The 20,450-nt window shown below is 35.9% G+C and overlaps 1 protein-coding gene across 1 annotated transcript in view; it reads left to right on the top strand.

Annotated features, from left to right (window-relative positions):
- Window positions 1–20,450, top strand: part of LOC588913 (plexin domain-containing protein 2) — a 44,449-nt gene that overhangs the window by 846 nt on the left and 23,153 nt on the right. Inside the window, exons 2-5 of the mRNA XM_030990012.1 lie at window positions 1,049–1,212; window positions 4,491–4,622; window positions 5,030–5,099; window positions 18,879–19,001. Coding sequence (XP_030845872.1) covers window positions 1,049–1,212; window positions 4,491–4,622; window positions 5,030–5,099; window positions 18,879–19,001 — 489 coding nt within the window. The remainder of the gene's footprint in view (window positions 1–1,048; window positions 1,213–4,490; window positions 4,623–5,029; window positions 5,100–18,878; window positions 19,002–20,450) is intronic.

Below are 20,450 nucleotides of genomic sequence, written 5' to 3'. Positions count from 1 at the left end.
CAGAGTTTTTTTTAAAAAGGGTACCTTTTCAGGTATTTTTGGACCCTTTTTAAATTAGAGAATACATGCTGGTATTCATATTTTTTCGCAAAAGTGTATCCAAATTTTCCAAGGACAAAAGACATGCTACATGTAGCTCGATACCAGCACAATACACTAGCTATTACACATTCATCAACACTCTCCAAATTTTTGTCATTTCGTAATATAATTCTGGGGTATTTAAATTGTCAATATATTGCCAACTAAAACAAATTTATGCATCTAAGTTCTTTTTATATTTACCGTAAATGGAAGTATTTTGTCGATTTGTAATGTGAAAGCAGTTACAATTATTTGTTCAATATATGTTGTGAAATTAAAATTTTTCATGCATACATGTACATACTGTACATGTACATGTATATATTTCCTTTATACATTCCTGACAATCGTACCATGCTGCTCATGCATCTGGAATATTTGAAGGTCTCTATATCAAAAGCAGATGAGTTAAAATTGATATAATCTTATCATACTCAATTGCAGGGGCGTACGCAGGATTTTTTGCTCCCGAAAATTTGAAAATCGCGCCGGCCGAAAAGTCGCTCAGTGGGGGGGGGGGGGGGGGTAAGCGGACACTTTTTTTTTTTTTTTGGAGGTCAAAAAAAAATCGCAACGACTCAGCCAGCCGAAAAGTCGCTCAGTGGGGGGGGGGGGGGGGGGGGGGGGGGGGGGGGGGGGGTAAGCGGACACTTTTTTTTTTTTTTGGTCTCGAAATTTCATAATTTGACATTTTTTGTCGTTGGGGGGGGGGGGTAAGGTCACCTCATTTAGGTTAGCCGTGGGTATAATTTTTTTTTTTTAAATAATAAAAAAAAAAAAAAAAAAAAAAAAAAAAAAACCAAAGGGGGGGGTTTTAGGTTTTTTTAGGGGGGGTTTACATACATAAAAATACCAAATGGGGGGGGGGTGGGTTTGAACCCCCATAACCCCCCCCCCCCCCCCCCCCCTGCGTACGCCCCTGCTCAATTGTAAGATTCATTTCATTTTTTCAAATATTTCCTAGATGACCAGCCAGGCTACAAGTCTTTAGTTTCTTCATGGAGAAAGAACACGTTGCTCGCTGATGTACAGCTAGATGCTGGGGAGAATGTCCCTAACGTTCCTATGAGGTACAGACGTGACGTACAATCCAATGATTCACAACCTGCCGACACTGTTACGATTGAAGTAAGTACTTTTGATTCCCCATGTCTTGCAATCATGTCAAGCAATAAATTGCTTTTGCAAAAATCCCCATGCAAAGTGCAGTGACCTAAATTCCCAGCACATTCCTGCACCTTTAAACACACAGATTTTCAAAGGATTCTTTTACATTTCTTGATCAAAGGTCAATAAAGGTGAAGAAAGGTGAAAGAAGCCATCTAGGTTTTAAAAACTTTTTTTGCAATTTTTTTAGAAATTACCTACATGTATTTTCAACCTTTAATCCAATTTAATCCAGTTTTAAAGCTTTGACATATTACCACCGGTATGTCAGCACATTTTATTCTGTATTTTGTACATGTACATGTAAATACCTATCCCCATTGGTCTGCAAGAGGGGGGGGGGGGCATAGGGGGTGTTTGATAAGTTTTTAAAGCTTATGCACCATGGAGATATATATATATATATATATATATATATATATATGTCTCCATTTCAAGAATAATTGAGAAATAGTATACTGAAGAAGTTCTGCAGGATACTTTGTTTGATACCCATGCATGTACATGTAGAACCTCAGAGCATACAGATTTCAGTATTTTGCAATATTGTCTATTTTTATAAAATGAGTCACATGCAGTCATTGCAGGATTCACGCTTGAGCTCATACTGCTCAGTCACTGGAATTTGCAGGCTACGTCAAAATTATATTGTTAAAGGGTTGCTTGAACTACTGCATCAATAAATATGAGAAGTATGCATTTGAGCAAAAGACAAACATGAAACCAAAACAAACAAATTCAAAAATGACACAAAATTGAAACGAGTCGAAACAGAACATTGAATAATTGAAAACAATTGGAAAACATACACGTACAAGTGTATGTACACAGCATTACTAAAAACAAGAACTTTACTATACTATCCAGTATCCATGTATCTGTGTGTTTTAACCAAATGCAAAGAGCTGACTGTTATTTCCTCAACTTTGAAGTGAAGCAGGTCAATAGATTGATCTGTGCATGACGATGCTTGGTACAGGATTGCTCTCTTATGAATGGTTAATATGATTAGCTGGAGAGGCTCTCTATTCATTCATTGTGTGGAGTCAGTCTGTGTCAGGGGTCTGATTGCACCTATCAGACAAAGGGGCTTTCCCCCCTGTACATACATGTACATGTAGATGGAGGTGTAATCCCCCCCCCCTTGGTTTTGATATAAAGTTCTTGCTACACTACGGTATACATTTTTGTAATGGAGTAGAATAAAATGGTCCTTGAATAGGCACAAATTATTTTATATTTTTTACTTTTTCATGGAGAGGGTTTTGTTTTATATAAAGAATTCTTTTTCATACATGTGCAATAAATGTACATGTACATGTTGGTGGCAAAATACATGTCACATGTACCTTCTGTATATATCAAGAACACTAGAAATTAGTGTTTTGCTTAAATTCCACATGTACATTGAGCTTAAAGATAAAGACCAGTTATGGTCATGCGATTGCATTGCGAAAGAAACGTGGAATCGATCAGAAAAGGTTGATCATCTAGCATTGGTGTGTACTGCAAGGTTCTGGAATCATCAAAATGATAAGAAATTCGGCCCTGTCTTGGTAAAGTTACAAGCACTGTACACAGAAAGATGTACATGTACTGTATATGGGACTACGCGACACGTGCACGATATCTACATGTATCAGGTCCAAATAGATATAATAATTTACCAAATATATCAATTAGTAGGTGGTTTCTCTGCAAAATTTGTATCATCACGTATTAGTCGAAACATATTCTTTCACATGATTGGTAATAAGAGCTTCCATTTCATTTTTTGAGAGGGGGGCGTTTCCAAAACTGATCTTTACCTTTGATAGACAATTAAAAGACTTTGATACACGATATGAATTTGCATTTTCAAAAAATATTTTAAAAAGAAGATCATGCTGCTCATGATCTAGAGTCAGAAAGATACCTGTATTGTGTGGTATTTATAGTTGGGTTTTATTTGTGGGTGTTTGTTTGTATTGTGCATATTGTTGAAATGGTCGCCCCCATTTGCACCGCTAAGTGCACACCAGAACAGTATCCTGCTTGGTCATTGTACAAGAATGTACAGTAGGCAAACAGCTTGCTTTTTTCACGTATCTGCAGATTTTAAAACATTGATGGTCCCTGTAGTATGTGGGAATGGAAACAAAAAAGCAGTAGTCAACAATTTAAATGTTAAACTACACAGAGGAATTAATAATCCCTTACATATACATGTATATGCAGTGTGCATCTACATGTATAGGAAAATTGTTGCACGTGTCGATGTTGTCTGTACAAGTAATATGTTATTCCTGAGATAAAGTTTACTCATTTGGTAGCTATTGAATTGTCCGTAGCCGGTGATGCAAATTTAAATAGACTAAAATACAATGGATATTGTATACTACAATGTCTTGTACTGTACACTGTAAGTGAGATAAAAAAAGAAAACCACTCACATGGAGGAAGCCTGTCATGCATGACCATGTTTCTCTGGTTGTCACTCTCCTCATCACCTTCGATGTCTCGCCTAGCTCAGATTTAATTACGATGAGCAGCTTTTGGTTGCCATCTATAGTGCAGCTATATCAACATATTGAATCCCAGTTCATCTCTTTCTCACGTTACTTTCCCTCCCTAACCAACCGCTGACCATCTCAAAACCTGACACAACATTCTCTCAAGTCTCAATTAAACTCTCTTTCCAGATCTCTCCCCTCTTGCTCTATCTTTGTCTATCCCTCATTCAATATCTTTCTCTTGCTAGCTCTGTCTTTCCGTCTCAAAAATCTTTCTCTATCTCTCTCTTTCTGTTTCTCTTTTAGGTTTAGCAGTGTGACTGAAGACATCTAATGTTACATGTATATACATGTAGACACTTCAGTGTTTTTTTTTTCTTTTTCTTTGTTCTTTAGGATGATCAAGATTACTACATATCAAGTACTACAAGTACCAAGTAAAATATTGATTTATTTCATTGCAGGGATGAGATTCCTACGCCAATTGCGGATTTCGAGATTTCAAGACTGTTTTTTTTTTAATTTTAATGTTTTCTTTTCTTTCTAACCGTAATTACCACCGCCAGGGGCATTGCCCCTCAACCCTCATTTAATCTTCCTCCTTTTGGGGAATTTCTCTGTCTCATCCTTGTCATTGTTTCTTCTTTATGATCATGACTACCGGGTACTTCATTTCCAAATTCTACAAATCAAGTACCAACTTCTACCAGGTAAAATGTTTTGTTTCCCTCATCGTTTCTGCTTTAGGATGATCATGACTACTACATATCAACATTCTACTCTGAAGGTCGAGATTATTATCAGAACCTTGGCTCGGGTAGTTCATACAGTGTAGTAGACGTTCATGAAGCTCTCTCTGAAAGTCATCTTACTGCAGGGGTAAGTTGAATACCTTTGGGGTCTTAGGAGGAGGGGGGGGGGGGGTACCACCACATGTCAAGCAAGATTGCACTAATATATTCAGATCTAAATGTAAATTCTGTTCTTATTTTGAAAAAAATATATAAATTTTAACTCTTGAGAGCAGGCCTGATAATCACCCGATTTAAATCAGTTTTTTTTCCTAATTTTTTAATTTTCTAATTTAATAGGCAGAGAATGTTGCTAGATGCCAATTTTTTCCCTGAATCCCTTTTTTTTTTTTTTTACTTGAGGTTGAGGAATTTTTTTAAAATTTTTAATTTTTTTTTTTTAGTGCTCACTATCACCCCTGTGAGTGTTTTTATCAGTCTTGTCGCACAGCAAATCACACAGTGTTTAATCAAATTTCATTTTATATTATTCAGGAGGTACGCCTGCCATTTCAGTTTCCTTTCTATGGACACAACATCACCAAGATTTACATAGCAACAGGAGGTAAGTCAAACAAAATCTAGTACTCTTCTACAAAAGGGATGCCTCCAAGAATTTGACTACATTGTCTAAAAACATCTTCATACACTGTATATATAGGTTTATCTCTTATTTTCTTTGCACCATATGATCATGGGTGTTGTTCGTGTAAACCGGACACTTTCATGTGTTTGGGTTGTTTTTCTGAACTTAATGAGAAACATACATAAAGTCTGAACTTAATGAGAAACATACATAAAGGCTGTCTTTAATAACAAACTCTCTCTGAAAGATCTGATTGATTGTGGTATTATATTTGACAATGATCACGCTCGCCAGATAATGATCACGCTCGCCAGATAATATTTCTCACCCCCTCTAGCAACCTTTTATCTTCTCCCATGTTGCAATCACATTATTAAATCTGTGTTTTTCTCTCAAGTTCCTCAAAATATGAGGAGCTCAGTGGAAAGATGAAATACGAGCTGGCATAAAAGTCTATGAATTTGCTCTGCGTAGAAGCAAAAGTCACGAGCCTCTGTCTGTCTCCAATATCGTAGTCGCTGGCAGTGCGCCTAAGTGCCATTAATGTGTCTGACAAAAATGCCAGTACAGCGGGGGAGTACTTTTGTATGCTTCAATGGAGACCATTCTACTTGCTCAGTCTTTTGATTACATTATCTGTGTTTTTGAAGCAGTCTTCTGATTTCCTCTTTGTTATTTGTTTATTTGTGGGCATTCTTCGATCCCTATCGGAAGCTGTCACGAGAGGAATGGTTAAACTGTTTTACTGGCCATTGATTTGGTGGAAGGCTAATTTCATGATTCAGTTGTCTTACATGATTTGTATGCATTCTTCCCTTTCCAAAAGCTGCCAGGCGGAGAATTGTCATAGAACGATTCCTGCTACTAGATCACCATGGTGTATCTATACAGCTTGTATTCAGATAAACAAAATATTGTGGATATTTAAAGGGCAAATACAATTAAATTCAATTTTTAGACAAAAATTGGTAGACTGCTCTCAATCTTGCCTCAGGTACAGATCAAATAAAAAATGTGTCAGTGAATAGAAATAACAATACATCTCACTCATAAACTAGAACCCTTATAAGGGGTTTACTGTAGGCTTATGCACAGTTTGACCGTGATGTACATGTACAGGTATATATTTTATCTTATTTAAAATGTGCATGTTTAGATAAATGAAAGTGACATGAGTGCAGATGCTGTGAAGACAAATGAATGCTACATCAGAGAGAGAGAGAGAGAGGGGGGGGGGGAGGGGGGGGGAAGAGAATATATGGAAAATGTACAAATTTCATTAGATATTTTGTTGATTGATTGATCAATTTCATTTCATTTCATATAACAATTGTTGGCACAATAAAGAACATATTTTACAAAGTACATGTAAGTTCAAACAGGAATCTACTGGAAAGCATAGCTTGTTTTTTGTAGGTTCCCAATAATAAATATAATATAAACATGTTTTTCATAAATCATTTTAAATTGTCTTAATAATAATCACAGTAAAATAGATAAAATTATTAAAGACAAAGTTTAGAATGACAAAATAGAAGAAATATACCTGTATCAAAAAGAAAAAAATAGGGCTGAAGTCAATACTTGTCTGAAATTCTTTCTAAAGCTATCACAAAATATATCAAGAAAGCCAACACTACATGTTTGATTTCTCTCTTTAATTGGAATGACAAAATCTGAACACAATACATTGACTTTACTAAATCCCTCGCAAATTGAATTTAATATTCACCCTGATGTATAGATATCCCATTCATATGTTCCATAATTTCTTTTTGCCAATAAGCTTGCCTTTCATTTGAGCAAGGAATTAGCTTTAGGCAATATCTACTGAAAAGAAGAATAAAAGAAGTATGATAAATTATGGCTTCCTTAATCTGGGCATATATCATAGAGCCTGGCTTTGATGAAGACGAGTGAATAATTGCTCCCAATAATACCATCAGATATTGGTGTAATGAGATTCATGTAGGTCAGTGATGCACTGTTGTATTTTGAGAGACTTGTCTAAATTTCAGTCTGAATTGTGTACAGTACCTGTAGTTATACCAAAAAACTCTGATTTTTTTAAAAAGTGGTTGAGATTCAGAGGAGTTAATTAATGCTGTAATTATTTGAATAAGCAACATAGAATTTATGCAATGCCAGTCTTTGTAGTTAAAAGAATCCTGGTGATAAGAGAGAGAGAGAGAGAGAGAGAGAGAGAGAGAGATGGGGGGGGGTGAGAATGGGAGGAGAACAAGAGAATGGAAGAGCAAATAAGGATGAGAGATGGGGAAAGAGAAACAAGAGACAGAGAGAAGCAGAAATTGGGAGTGTGTGAGAGAAAGAGAGAGAGAGAAAGAAAGTGGAAGCGTGTAAGAGAGAAAGAGGTAGGGAGAGAGAGAGAGAGAGAGAGTGTGTGTGGGAGAAAAAGAGAGCAGCAGCACCAATGGCAAGAGAGGTATGAAAAGAAGGAGAAATGAAGGGGGAGTAAATAAGCAAGAAAGAGAAATAGGGGTTTATATAAAGAGAAGAGGTATAAAAAGGGCAAGGGATACATTATATGTTCCTTTAACAACTGAATTTCTCTTACCCGTGTAAATTGGAAGTTTTTTGTGTGATTTTCAAAACTCAAGAATGAAAGGTGGACTAATTTCATTAGGGCCTTTGTTGAATACTTTTATGTCACATTCTCAAGAAACATACATGTATATAGGAACAAATCCTTTTTTCACATACTTAACAATTTACAAAACTTGGTAAGGGTATGAATAATGTAGTTGTTGACTGTACATGTAACCACTCAATTGAAGTGTTGTCCATACATGTAGCTTCTTCTCTGCGTACGCAGCCATTCCTACAAAGAAGAAAGGGTTACCGCTACAAGTATATTGAAGGAGAGCCTATAATCTTATTAGATTCACACAATCAGTGATAGATAATGACCTGATCGTCAGGATTTATAAAAGATCTTGCTTTCAGCATACTGTCTGCTTATTGTCTCTCAATCTTCACATTCATGTAGGGAAGCTTGCATCATGTGACTGAAGAATTGATGTCAAGTAGAAACGAGGTTATTGATGTAAAAACACTGTTACAAATGGGATGATGAATGGTGTTTTTGTGTAATTCTAGAATGACAGGATAGTACGTTGAACACAAAAAGTATCAAGCAGATACATTTTCGTGTTAAGAAATTAAAATTGACATGTACAGTCGTTTACATGCCGCACACATGCAGTGCCATGTAAAATCCTTTTCAGATTTTTCCATGTTTTCTGTTTTTCCACGAAAATAAGACATAAACAGGCTTGTTAAAATCTTTCAACATTTAAATGTCTGGAATGGTACATGACTGTATTTTAAAGACAATTCATTGCTTTGTGAAGATTTTCATTATCCTAAAATGTAATTAAATTGTATTAATATACAGGTGCAGTTGGGAGAATTAAGTTTTTCCCAACTAGTATCATTAATGATAGTCTGTTTTCACTCAAACTTTCAGATTGTCTTTAATTGTACAGCATTGAAGTCATTACCTAATACAGTCAAACCTGTTTTAATGACCACCTGTCTACAAAGGCCACACTTGTTGTTTCCCTTAAAAATGGTCTCTCATTGAATCATGGACTAAAGGAACCTGTCTAGTGTACAAAGACCACCTGTCTACAAAGGCCACACTTGTTGTTTCCCTTAAAAATGGTTTCTCATTGAATCATGGACTAAAGGAACCTGTCTAGTCTACAAAGACCACCTGTCTACAAAGGCCACTTTTTGTGTTTCCCTTGGGTGGTCGCTATAGACAGGTTTGACTGTCAAACCACTTTCTCTCATCTGAACAATGTTACCAAGTACATGTACATTAACTCTGTAAAAAGACACATGAGTTTAATACTCATCAGACTCACCCATCGGTGTGATAATACTTGTATTAATACGAGAATTATGATGGATAATAGTATTCATAATGCTCAAAACAACCTCCTTTTAAAGGTCAGAATTTCCATAGCACCGCTCTTGACTTCAAAATTACCCGGTCGTTAGCAATGACTTTATGCAAACATTAATTCATATCTTCGAAATTGGAAAGAAAAATAGATGTATGTCGCCAGACTTATGACTTAAGTGGATACAGTTCTAACCAATTTTCCAAATGGCTGGCTGCATCTATAGAATTGTAAATTTCTAGCCTTGCCCCCAGGCTGTCTCTGTGCATAATGAATCAAATTTCAGGTCAAGAAGTGCCCCCAGCGGGCAGCGCTGGTTCGGTAAAGATCTTTTTCACACCCACTGAAATGATGAGGATAGGAGAGAATCCAATTAATCTTTCAACAAGCATTTCTTCAATTTAGGATTTAACACAATAGGTTTTACACAAAATGGACACCTTTGGTTGCTAAGCTTGAAAAGTCTGAATTTTTAAAAAAACAAGGGTTTCACTGTCACTTTCGCATCCTGAAAGCTGGCTAGAAGGGTGTACAAGTTTAGGGTATAAAAGTTCATATATCTTCATCTTGGAGTTTATATATTTTTCCTACAGTACTTTGATATAATGATATAAATGATAATAGAAATAATGGTAATTAACAACAAATGTTTATATGAACAAAATTAATAATAACAATAATAATAATATTATAATCTTTCAAAAAATAAAAAGTACTGTATACTGTACAGTACGTTCAAATAGCATTTTCAGCATTTTCTTTGGTATCTTTCTGATAATGCTGAAGGCTCTGGCGTATCTATCCGAGATCGCTGAAAGCTTTAGGATTAACCTACATTGTACATGTACATTTCAGGTTGAGCAATCTAGTAGCTTTAACATTCTATACCATGCGTGGGCCTTTATAATCCCCACGATGGCTCACACAAAGTGTACGGATCAAAAGCCGTGAATCTATATTTGACACATCTCCTATTATGTACAGCCTAAACCTTTGATCTTTCACACAAAGCGACCTGATATCTGTGGAACCCAACTCTATACAGCCTAAAACCTCTCTAACTAACGGTATGCATTCAGACTTTCAGAATTTATTTGATAGTAAAAGGTTTTATTTCATTAAGTAATTAATATATACATCTGTACCTAGATAGTCTGATCAGCATTGCGTAACGAAACACTGTATGATGCATCATTTTGAATAATATGATTGATATTGGGTTGTTGTGTAGCGCTCATATCTGTCAGACTTGACACTCCTGGCGCTCCCGATTATTACCCTGGCTTTAGTTTAGCACAGCTGCCATTACGGCGCTCTAGCATGGTGTCATGGTAGTCTGAACATCATACATAAATGTATGATACAAAAGTTATTTAAGTTGGGCTTATCGTGAACGTGCACTTATAATTGGCCTACTGACATACATGTATCTGTAATAATCAATTCCTTCATTTATTTCCATTGAAAAACCAGTTCTTTAACACTGTACAGTAAAACCTGCTTTAGCGACCACCTGTCTACAAAGAATAAATTTTTTGTTTCCTTTGAAAATGTACTAAAGGAACCTTTACATCACGACCACCTGCCGATAAAGACCACTTTCTTGGCTCCCTTGGGTAGTCTTTATAGACAGGTTTCACTGTACATGTTTATTATTACTTTTTTTTCTTTCTACAAGTTTCTTTTAAATTTACTAGTCTGAACAGGCTTTTGGAGCAGTAGGCATCAACAGTCGTAAGGTGATGAGTGTGTACCGGTAGATCACCATTTCTGGCTTTCAATGAAGCTATGCTGGGAGATTTAAAGTGATACCGTGGCATTAAGTGGCAAGAGAGACGTGGGCTTTGATGTGTCTTAATTACACTGTCAGAAAGTGCAGAGCGGTTTTGGCTTCTAGATGTCTAAGGGTACATTTATGCTCAGTTTTGAAGGCAGAATGAGCGATTTGAAACGCTCATCGTAAACGCTCATCGTAGTCGCAGTTCCATGGTGTACTGTTTATGCTCACTTCTCTGGCTCCTCCAGGCATGATTGTTGCTCAGAGCCAGAACCCAGAATCATGCCTGGAGGAGCCAGAGAAGTGCAGTGCAGAGTATGCAGCGTGATTCGCACACCTGCACTGCGCATGCTACGTTGACCCCATTTAAACGTGTTTACAAATGATTGTGCATTTATGCTCCCCCAGAATCGCTGATTTTGGACCTAAAAACGCATCCTTTTGTGAGTTTACAATCAGCGATTATGATCGCCGTTTTTCAGTGATTCTACAAAAATGAGAAAGGACGCAACCGTGTTTTGTACTAAACGTATAACAGATGCCTCATTCTGGCGAGAAAAATTTGAGCATAAACGTACCCTACATGTACATGTCACTTGCTTGGTTTACTCTCATAATCTTTACTCTGGAGATGATGACAACTTGGAAATTCAGAGAAAAAAATCTCAATCTCCTGCATATTTATATATATTAAAGCCTTTATATGCACCTGTATGCAACCCAGCACAATTTATTTATTTAAATGTACCAGATAGTTTGGTAATGGTTCGTATTTTTATCCACTACACTGTATGTAAATCAAGAATATAATGTTTTTTCTTCTCATTGTTTACAGAGCCTTTCTTTACTACAAGTATGTACATGTAGCTCTTTAAATAATTTGCACACACCACAAAGTATGGGAGTGGTTTGATGGTAGACTATTTTTCTTCCTATTTTTGTGGGGGCGGGGAGAGTTTTATAGACCACTTAAAAATTGGTACCCAGTAGTGAAAACTTTCTTGTAATCTGTCAATTATTTATTAGATCATCATGTTTGAGGTTGTAATGCAAATTTACTGCTCACTCTTGTTTCAATATTTACATTTATGCATTAAAATTTTGATAGAATTTAAAAGCTTGCATATTGCACAGTGTATGAGTACAAGTGTTGACTCCCGCATATCAATTTGATAACTTCTTTCATTTTAGTAATTTAGTTGATAAAAAAGAAGGTACTTCTACAAATTAAAAACAGGATTTTGTTTTCTTTCTAAAGTAGAGTTTTAAACACATAGAGTTTAAATCATAAAGGGATTGGGTACATGGACAGTGTATCTTTGCCTGATCAGATTTCTTAAAAAATCCTTGATTTAGCTCATGCTGCAATCATAATTATAAACCTTTGGGTAAGTCAGCAATCCCGTGACTTTTACAAGCCGATCACCTGTCTGATTATCAAGATTATCTTTCTCTCTTTTTAATGCACATAAATAGAATACTGGTATTTCTTTTCAATGCACTTAGCAGTTTCAAATCATGACCATTAAACCCTCCTTTTGTTTTTTCAAGCGGAATACTGTATTTCTCAGTTACTTTTCTCAATCCACTCCTCTTGTAATGCTCTCCACCTCAACAGTTCTCAAAATTTTCCTCTCAATTACAAGATTCTCTTGAGGATTTAGCTAGATATCTGCTTGGAGCTACAAAGGCTTGCCAATTTCTTTCTGCTATCCACATGGGACTGCATTCGATCTATGACATTTCCTAATTGAGGATGGTATGAAGATGGTATGAAGAGATCGATAGAAAAACTTACAAACACAGATGAAATGTAACCGACTTGTATTCAAATGGTGGAGATTTTTTTTTTTTTTTTTTTTTTTTTAAGAGAAAAAAGGAATGAGAATGAAAGAGAATGAATACCGGTAGTCAAGTAAGAGCTTCTGCAGAAAAAAAATGCAGTGGAAAGGGGGAAATTTATGAGATTGCTTGGAAAAGAATAAACATACATGTAGTAGACAGTGTTTCACAGGATTCTAAAAAGATGATATAATAATAATTACAGTGCTTATATAGCGCCTAACACTTTGTCAGAAGTCTCTAAGCGCTCTACAATAATGCAGCATAATTACCCTGGCTTTAGCAGTGCAGCTATTACGCGCGCTGCGTTTCAAGGAATAAATTCCTACCAGGTACCCATTTACTTCACCTGGGTGGAGTGTGGCAAATGTAGATCAATGTCTTGCCAAAGGACATTAGTGCAGCGGTGGGATAATTAACATTGTATAAAAAAAGTGAATAATGAGCAAATCACAATCACAAAGACTTCTAAATAATCATCCTTCTTAAGGTAATTTCAATAGCATTTTGCGTCACCTACCAAAATAACATTGTATAATGATCTGAAGACGAATTACATACATTTCAGACATGATGTCTGAAGGCAATATAATAAGCGTATTGAATTACAATAGTTGTGTACCAAGAAAAGAGTTGATTAGATTCTTCATTTGTATGCATTCTAATGAAGGATGAAGTTAAAAAGGTGTTGATTTGTTTTAGAAGAGAAGGTGGAAAAGAATAGAGAATAACAGGGAAAAGATTTTAAAAAGAAAGGCATTTGGAGAGGAAAAAGCAAGAGAAATCAAGATGTAGGAGATTGCAGGAAAACTAAATAAAAAATTTGGTGGTAATTTGAGCGTAGGAGGATGGGTTGTTAGTGATAACTTTATGTGCAATAGAGAAGAAAGAGCAAGATAATAAAGTACATTGACACACTATACATTGACAATGTACAGTACAGTACATGTACTGTAGTACATTGTTTCTGTATGTTGAGTTCAGTTTGTCTTATAAATTTTAAAGGACAAAGCCACAAACTAAATAGATGTTGATCAATTTAATTGAAAATTTGCACCCAAAAGAATAGCTCAAAATCATATTCAAAATTGTCTGTTTTGGAGCCAGGAAATTAAAGCGTTAACACTCGTAATTATAAATGGAGTTATAGCATTCTTCTAGCTCCTCATTTGCATTATAGAGTCAGAACAATGTCTCTTCAACATGCACATGTATGTAAAGTGATATGAAGGGACAAACTCATGTCTCCCATCAGGAAATATTTCAGTTGTACAGAAGGTGCGTCTTCATCATCTCGAGATTGCCAAATAGCCCGCTATTTCTGATTTGGGAAATAATCCTGAAGTAACAAATCGCATCTTCACTATCTCGAGATTCGACCTCGAAACTTGAAACTCGACCTTGAGAAATTAGCTCGAGATATTTTGCTCAGCGTTAGCGCGTATTGCGAATCTTCGGTCTAATAAAGACGCAAGGGACAAATAGCTGGATATTTTGCCAAATAGTGGGATATTTTGCAAACTATCCCAAGACATCTTGGGATGACAATCCTTGATGACCAAATATCCTTCTAATTGCTACTTTGGTCTGATGAAGACGCAAATTAGCTGGATAGTTTGCGGATCGGGATAGTTCAAATAGCTGGATATTTGGCAATCTCGAGATAGTGAAGACAGGCCTAAAATGTAGCCAGCAGCAAATAATGAGAACCAGGCCGGGTGCCTTGTTTTTATGTAGAGAAACAGGAACGGATGAAAGACGGGCATTCATAAATGCAAGAAATGGGTGTTTTCTCTCTGACGTACAATGCATGATCGTTTGTCTTTGGGCCACCCTCAATAAAAAACAAGTTGTTTCCCCTAATGAACCACTGATGTATCTTGCCCCAAAGGCTGGGGACCGCAGAGGTATATTATGAAAGATTCATCCGTTCGATACCAATTCATCAATTTTCCTGGCGGTTGAGGCGGTAACCACGGTAAGATGGTGTCGAACCCAAGCGAGGGAAGTTTAATGCGAGAATTAGAGGGTCACCTCAGGCTTACAGCTGCAAAGTTCTTCCCTGAAGTTTGAAACCCTGTCTACCGCCACACACAAGGAGCAACCTAGTTTACACATGAACTTTGAATTTATTCACTTTGAATACATGCTAATCTGATAATGCTACAAGTGTTTTCTTAGAAAAAAAAATCTTTCTACTCTGAAAGTTTTATATGAACTTTCAAACAGGAGGATTAACCGAATTTTCAAACTTTTGTATAGCACTATTTTCATTGGTTTTTTCAATGCTTCAAAGATTGTATCCAGCTAATAAAATGTCTTTCATATGTACCAACTTGATAATGATGTCACTCTTTTGCGCTTTTAACTCTATGTTTAACTATTATTTTGTTAACAGTTTTATGAAAGAGAAAGTATTTTTTTTATGATTGGTCATTGACAAGCCATGATCAGTCACATGAAATGTTTTTTATTAAATAAAATTATCTGATAAATCTGTGAGTATATATTATTTGTTGAATAGTATATGGATGTACAATGTACTGTTTATTAATCCTATTAATCTACATGTAGCCTGTAGATTGAGATTATTGTATTAAGTGTGTTGCATGAGTTTGTTTTTCATCAGAACTAGTGAAGGCATCAAAAAAAGAAACTTAGATTTTGTGACAGCTACTTTTAAGGATATCTCACATTTCATTTTTCATCTGAACAAAAACATTGCTGCCTTTGCTGGCATGTACTGTATCCCTGGCATCCAACTTACCACCCAGCTCATGAATTCCTTTCAATTTCCAAGACAGAAGTGTGAATACAATGTTTATGATATTCAGTTTATCAATTTTGGCAGATAAACTGCCTACAGCTGCGTAAGGGTTAATAAGAGTGTTAGTCTTATTTGTCTGCGAAGAAAGAATCGTAGAGAAAAAGGAATTATACAAAAGTCTACATTAGATAATCGGTAATCCATTTAGATTTGAAAATGCAGTAATCATATCTTGCATTTGACACAGAGTGGTTTTTAATATGATTGAGATGGGAAAATTTGATAAAAGTGACATGAAATTTGATTGGGATCACGTTGTTTGTTATTTCTAAACAGTTTTAAGTGAATTTTCTGTTACAGGGGGCTCTTCAAGATAATTTGATGTGAAATCCTGGGAACTTGCATGTCTGCTTAGATTTTCAGACATCTCTGCAATGTGTCAGGTTAAATTTCATTTCAATGGACTTTCCTTTTTATGTTGCTATATAAATTCCCTGATTTTAGCGTTTATATGTACAGAGTGTGACTGTATTTAAGCCATTCTACTTTTAATGACACTTGTGGATGAGCTAGAGAGAAAGTAGAAAAGGGAGAGAGAGAGAGAGAGAGAGAGAGAGAGAGAGAGAGAAGCAGCAGACAGGCAGACAGACAACAAAGAAAGAAAAAAGAGAGAGAAGGAATTCAGAAGGGGGGGGGGGGGGTGTAGAGAGAGAGAAATTGAGAGATCTGAGAGCACAGGAGATGGGAATATCCTTTTCATGCAGTGATAGAGAATGACGGAAGTATCGGGTTCAGGATCAAGATGGTTGATTGCATGGCAGTGAGTCGAGATGGGATATTGAGTGGAGAAAATTAATGGATGTGAGAAGGCAGAAAGAGACTAATATTACAGCAGAGATAAGGAAAGGTTACACTCGTCTGAAGAGTGAAGGAGAACTTCTGGGAATCTAGGCGGTGTTATCAAAGAAGCTGTCGGAGAAGACTATAAAGTCGGATAAAGCCAAGTGCTGAGCTGGTCATTTTACAGCTTTGTGAAAGACACTCTAAGTAAATAGGCATAAATGTTCATTTCTGTTCTGCCTTTATTAGCCCATAGTGATATGCGCTATACAAATAACGCTCATTATTATTTTTATTATCATTATATATAGGTGTATGTTGTTAGGAAATGATGATTTTAAAAAGTATAACTACAAATAATGGTTCATTTTAAAGTTTTTTAATTAGCAAATGATAACAAATAGTTAGGCCTAATGCAATCTTGCTGTAAATGATGCACATATGATGTACATGTAAAGCTGTCATTTTATAGTTGTTTCTCCCTTTTTCTACTTTTATTGAAACTACAGTGTAACTAAATATCAGGGTGGACTTCCCTTTTATGAAAAGGGCATGTAACACAAGAAGGCATACCTTATGGGTGCAGATGTTCACAGTCGCAAACATTTGAAAGAATATCCTTCTCTCGGGCAATTTCAAGACCATATTATATCAGACACATATAACCAAATACATGTATGATTGCATTACATGTACACACAGGAGACCTTGGGAATGTTTGTAAATTTCAGTAAGCAATATGCTCACTTATTGAGTCTGGCGAGAATGTCGATCTCTTTTGGAAATGCCGGCGATTAGGTTTTCTTACCCCTATGTTGCAGCCAACTGTGCAAATGTGTATCACATTCAAATTCATGATGCTAAGGCCCTGTCTTAATCAATTACAAATTTGCAAATTTTGCTACCTCCTTTACATATACTTTTCATTTTGTATAGATATCAAGTTAATTTATGAACAGCTAAAATCAATTGCTGCTCAGAACTCTTTTTAAGCCTAGTTTTAGGGCCTACATGTAGTTTGTACATGTACATGTATGAACTTTGTTAGTCCGGGGTTCTCTTTGTCTGTCACTGTTCACTTTGATTAAAAACAGTGTTCCATCATATCAAACTTAATCCAGGATCATTTGAAAGAAAGACACACTTTTTGATGTAAATCAGCTATTCCTCATCAAATTGGTGCCAATTATCTTAACTTTTCACTCCTACACTGTATATACATGTAGTCTTAGAAAAATAGAAAATATTCCTAACAGATAAATTTTTCAACATGTATATTTTCAACAAATTTCCTTTAAATTCAAATATTCATCTACTTGTATGATCCAAGATGGTAAACAAATATTGACTCCTAAGGTTAGGGTAACGGCATTAGGCTCTGATAATCTCTGGACTGTGTACTATCGCCATTTTTTCAAAGCACAATATCAAGAACACCTCAGGCAATTATATTATATACATGTACAGTTTTTGTATATATACACCATATATGCATAGGCCTATGACCCAGAAGCTTTCTGACAGCAAGCTAATGCATTTTTGTACCATTTTATTTTTGTTAATGCATAATGACTCTCGTTCAGGTCCATTACTTGATTAATCTGTCTCAGAGTACAATACTTCATCACAATCAACCCACACTCTTCTATCATTTACTAATTGAAACTGCTTTTCCGTCTGTTTTGTTCCCTGAATATCAATTTGATTAATGGTTACAGTGTATTATGGAGATGATCTTGCTTTGGCATGTTATATTCACATGCACAACAGAATTTCCTTAAAGGGATCCGGTAACTTTGTCTCAGATTCTGAAACAAAATTCTGGATTTAGCTCATGATGCAATGATAATTATAAACCTTTAGGTCAGTCAGGAGCCCCATGACTTTTACAAGCCGATCGCCTGTCTGATTATCAAGATATTTATGATTGGTATTACAAATTTTGAAAACCGTTTGCCTGACGGTTTTCATAACACTACAGTCTATTGGGAAAAACGAGTATAGTAAAACCGGTCACTCAAAGATTTTTACTTTTTTGAGGCACTTCTTGATCATTTTGAAGCGCAATTTTTTTAGGGCTTCAATATTACACCATATCACAGACACTGATAACACTTAGGGCCGTGTATCTCAGATTTAAAATTGTTAAACGATCCCTTTAACAAGAATTCATAGTCACAGCTATTTGTTTGTGTTCAATAATGTGTCAAGGCTTTGTAGCCTTAATGATGGCTTTATTTATGCATTAAAGCACAGGTCTGCATATACATGTACATGTACATGTATGTGGACTAACATTTACTGTATAAACTTTTTCACGCATGAAATTTTCACAGATTTTCAGAGTGGTTTAGATTCTTTGAATTACCACTCTCATTGAATTTCTAGAATTCACTGAGGTTCCTTGCCACAAAAACTAATGTTGTTAGCAAATCTCTAATGATTTGTAATTTGACAGTTATTGCAGTGGTTTGGTACTTGGCAGATGTACTGGGGGGAGCCTTAAAATGTCATGACAAAACAATTGTTTGCAGAATGATATCTCTTTCTAGAAAGAGCTGCTTGTATTAAATTCTCCAATCCATTCTCTTCTATTCTTGCAGGATTTATATCACTGAGTACCTTCTTTCATCAGTACCTGTCTGCAACTCAATACATCGCACCTCTGATGGGTAACTTTGACCCTAGTCAGAACACCACGTCAAGAATCAAATATGGATATAATGGTAAGTCTACATGTATATAAAGACCATGGTGTCTATAAATGTAAACACACCTCTGATGGGTAACCTGACTCAGTTTCGACCCTGTGTCCTCAGCTGAATGAGTTTGTAACTTCCAGTGTTAGCCGGATTACAGGCGCACGCCACAACGCCTGGTCTGTAAAGTCCATTTTCATAAAGTCACATGGATTAGACAAGAAGACCTTCGGGTTACAGTTGTTTAGTTAATCCTTTTCTTTTCCCGGCATCCATGTGACTCTTTTCCAAATGTACGCTTGTTTATTCAATGATTTTCTTTGTTTTTGCTGGATAAATGAAATTAAAAATAAAATGAAAATAATCTCTGATGGGAAACTTTGACCCTTGTCTGATTACCAGATCAAGGATCAAATATGAATATAACGGTAAGTCTGTACACTCAAACCTGTGTAATAATATTAACAATGATAATAATACCGGTACTCAGGTTTTATATAGCGCTTATTACAATCACCAAGCGCTTCTAAACTTAGAGATTATTACCCCAGCTTTAGCTGTGCTGCCATTACGGCGCTCTAGCATTTCAAAGAATTAATTCCTGCCAGGTACCCAATTACATCACCTGGGTTGAGTGTGGCAAATGTAGATCAATGTCTTGCCAAAGGACATTAGTGCCGTGACGGGTCTTGAACCGCGGACCTTGTGATCGACAGTCTGGCGACCATAGTGTCTATAAATGTAAACACACTTCTGATGGGTAACTTTGATCCTGGTCTGAAAACCACATCCAATATCAAATATGGATCATGGTGAATGTCAAACCTGTATATAAAGACCACTTTGTAACAGTGTTTTATCAGTACATGTACATCACACCTCACACTGGTCTAAATACTATACTGAACATCCAGGATGACAGTCAGACCAATATGAAGAACACTCATAGATTGGCTTTAGATCAGTGACCCACATTCAAATTTTATCACTTTAACGTTTTCATGGAGTAATAATAAATAAAATAATAATATTTAATTTTTATATAGCGCTTAATACAAATGTCTCTAAGCGCTTTACAAATATAATCTCTCTTACTTTATTTCATTCTCTATAAAAAACATTAAACATACAAACATGACATACATGATATACAGATAAAAGAATCGATTACAAGAAAAATACAAAGGGAAGGAGCAAACAACATTTTATGTGAGTGTGGGGTTACATGTAACAAAAAGGGCAATTAGCCTTATGAATGTCAACCCCTTAAAAAGTATACACTGTATTGTTGAGAAAAGAAAAAAAGGAAAAGAAAAGCAGAAAAAACCTGAACCTTAATACAAAAAAAGAAAAAAAGGGATGAATAAGGGAAGGGGAGGGGAAATACATAAAAAGGTGCATTGAGATTGGAAATGTAAATGTACCTGGGATCTCATCTTACCTGTCGAAGGCTTGGATTAAAAACATTTCCATTTT

This window comes from Strongylocentrotus purpuratus, unplaced genomic scaffold (assembly GCF_000002235.5).
Source record: "Strongylocentrotus purpuratus isolate Spur 01 unplaced genomic scaffold, Spur_5.0 spur5_scaffold_19, whole genome shotgun sequence".
Taxonomy (NCBI): domain Eukaryota; kingdom Metazoa; phylum Echinodermata; class Echinoidea; order Camarodonta; family Strongylocentrotidae; genus Strongylocentrotus; species Strongylocentrotus purpuratus.
The sequence above is the reverse complement of the archived record's forward strand: the minus strand, read 5'-3'. Positions and strand labels throughout refer to the sequence as shown.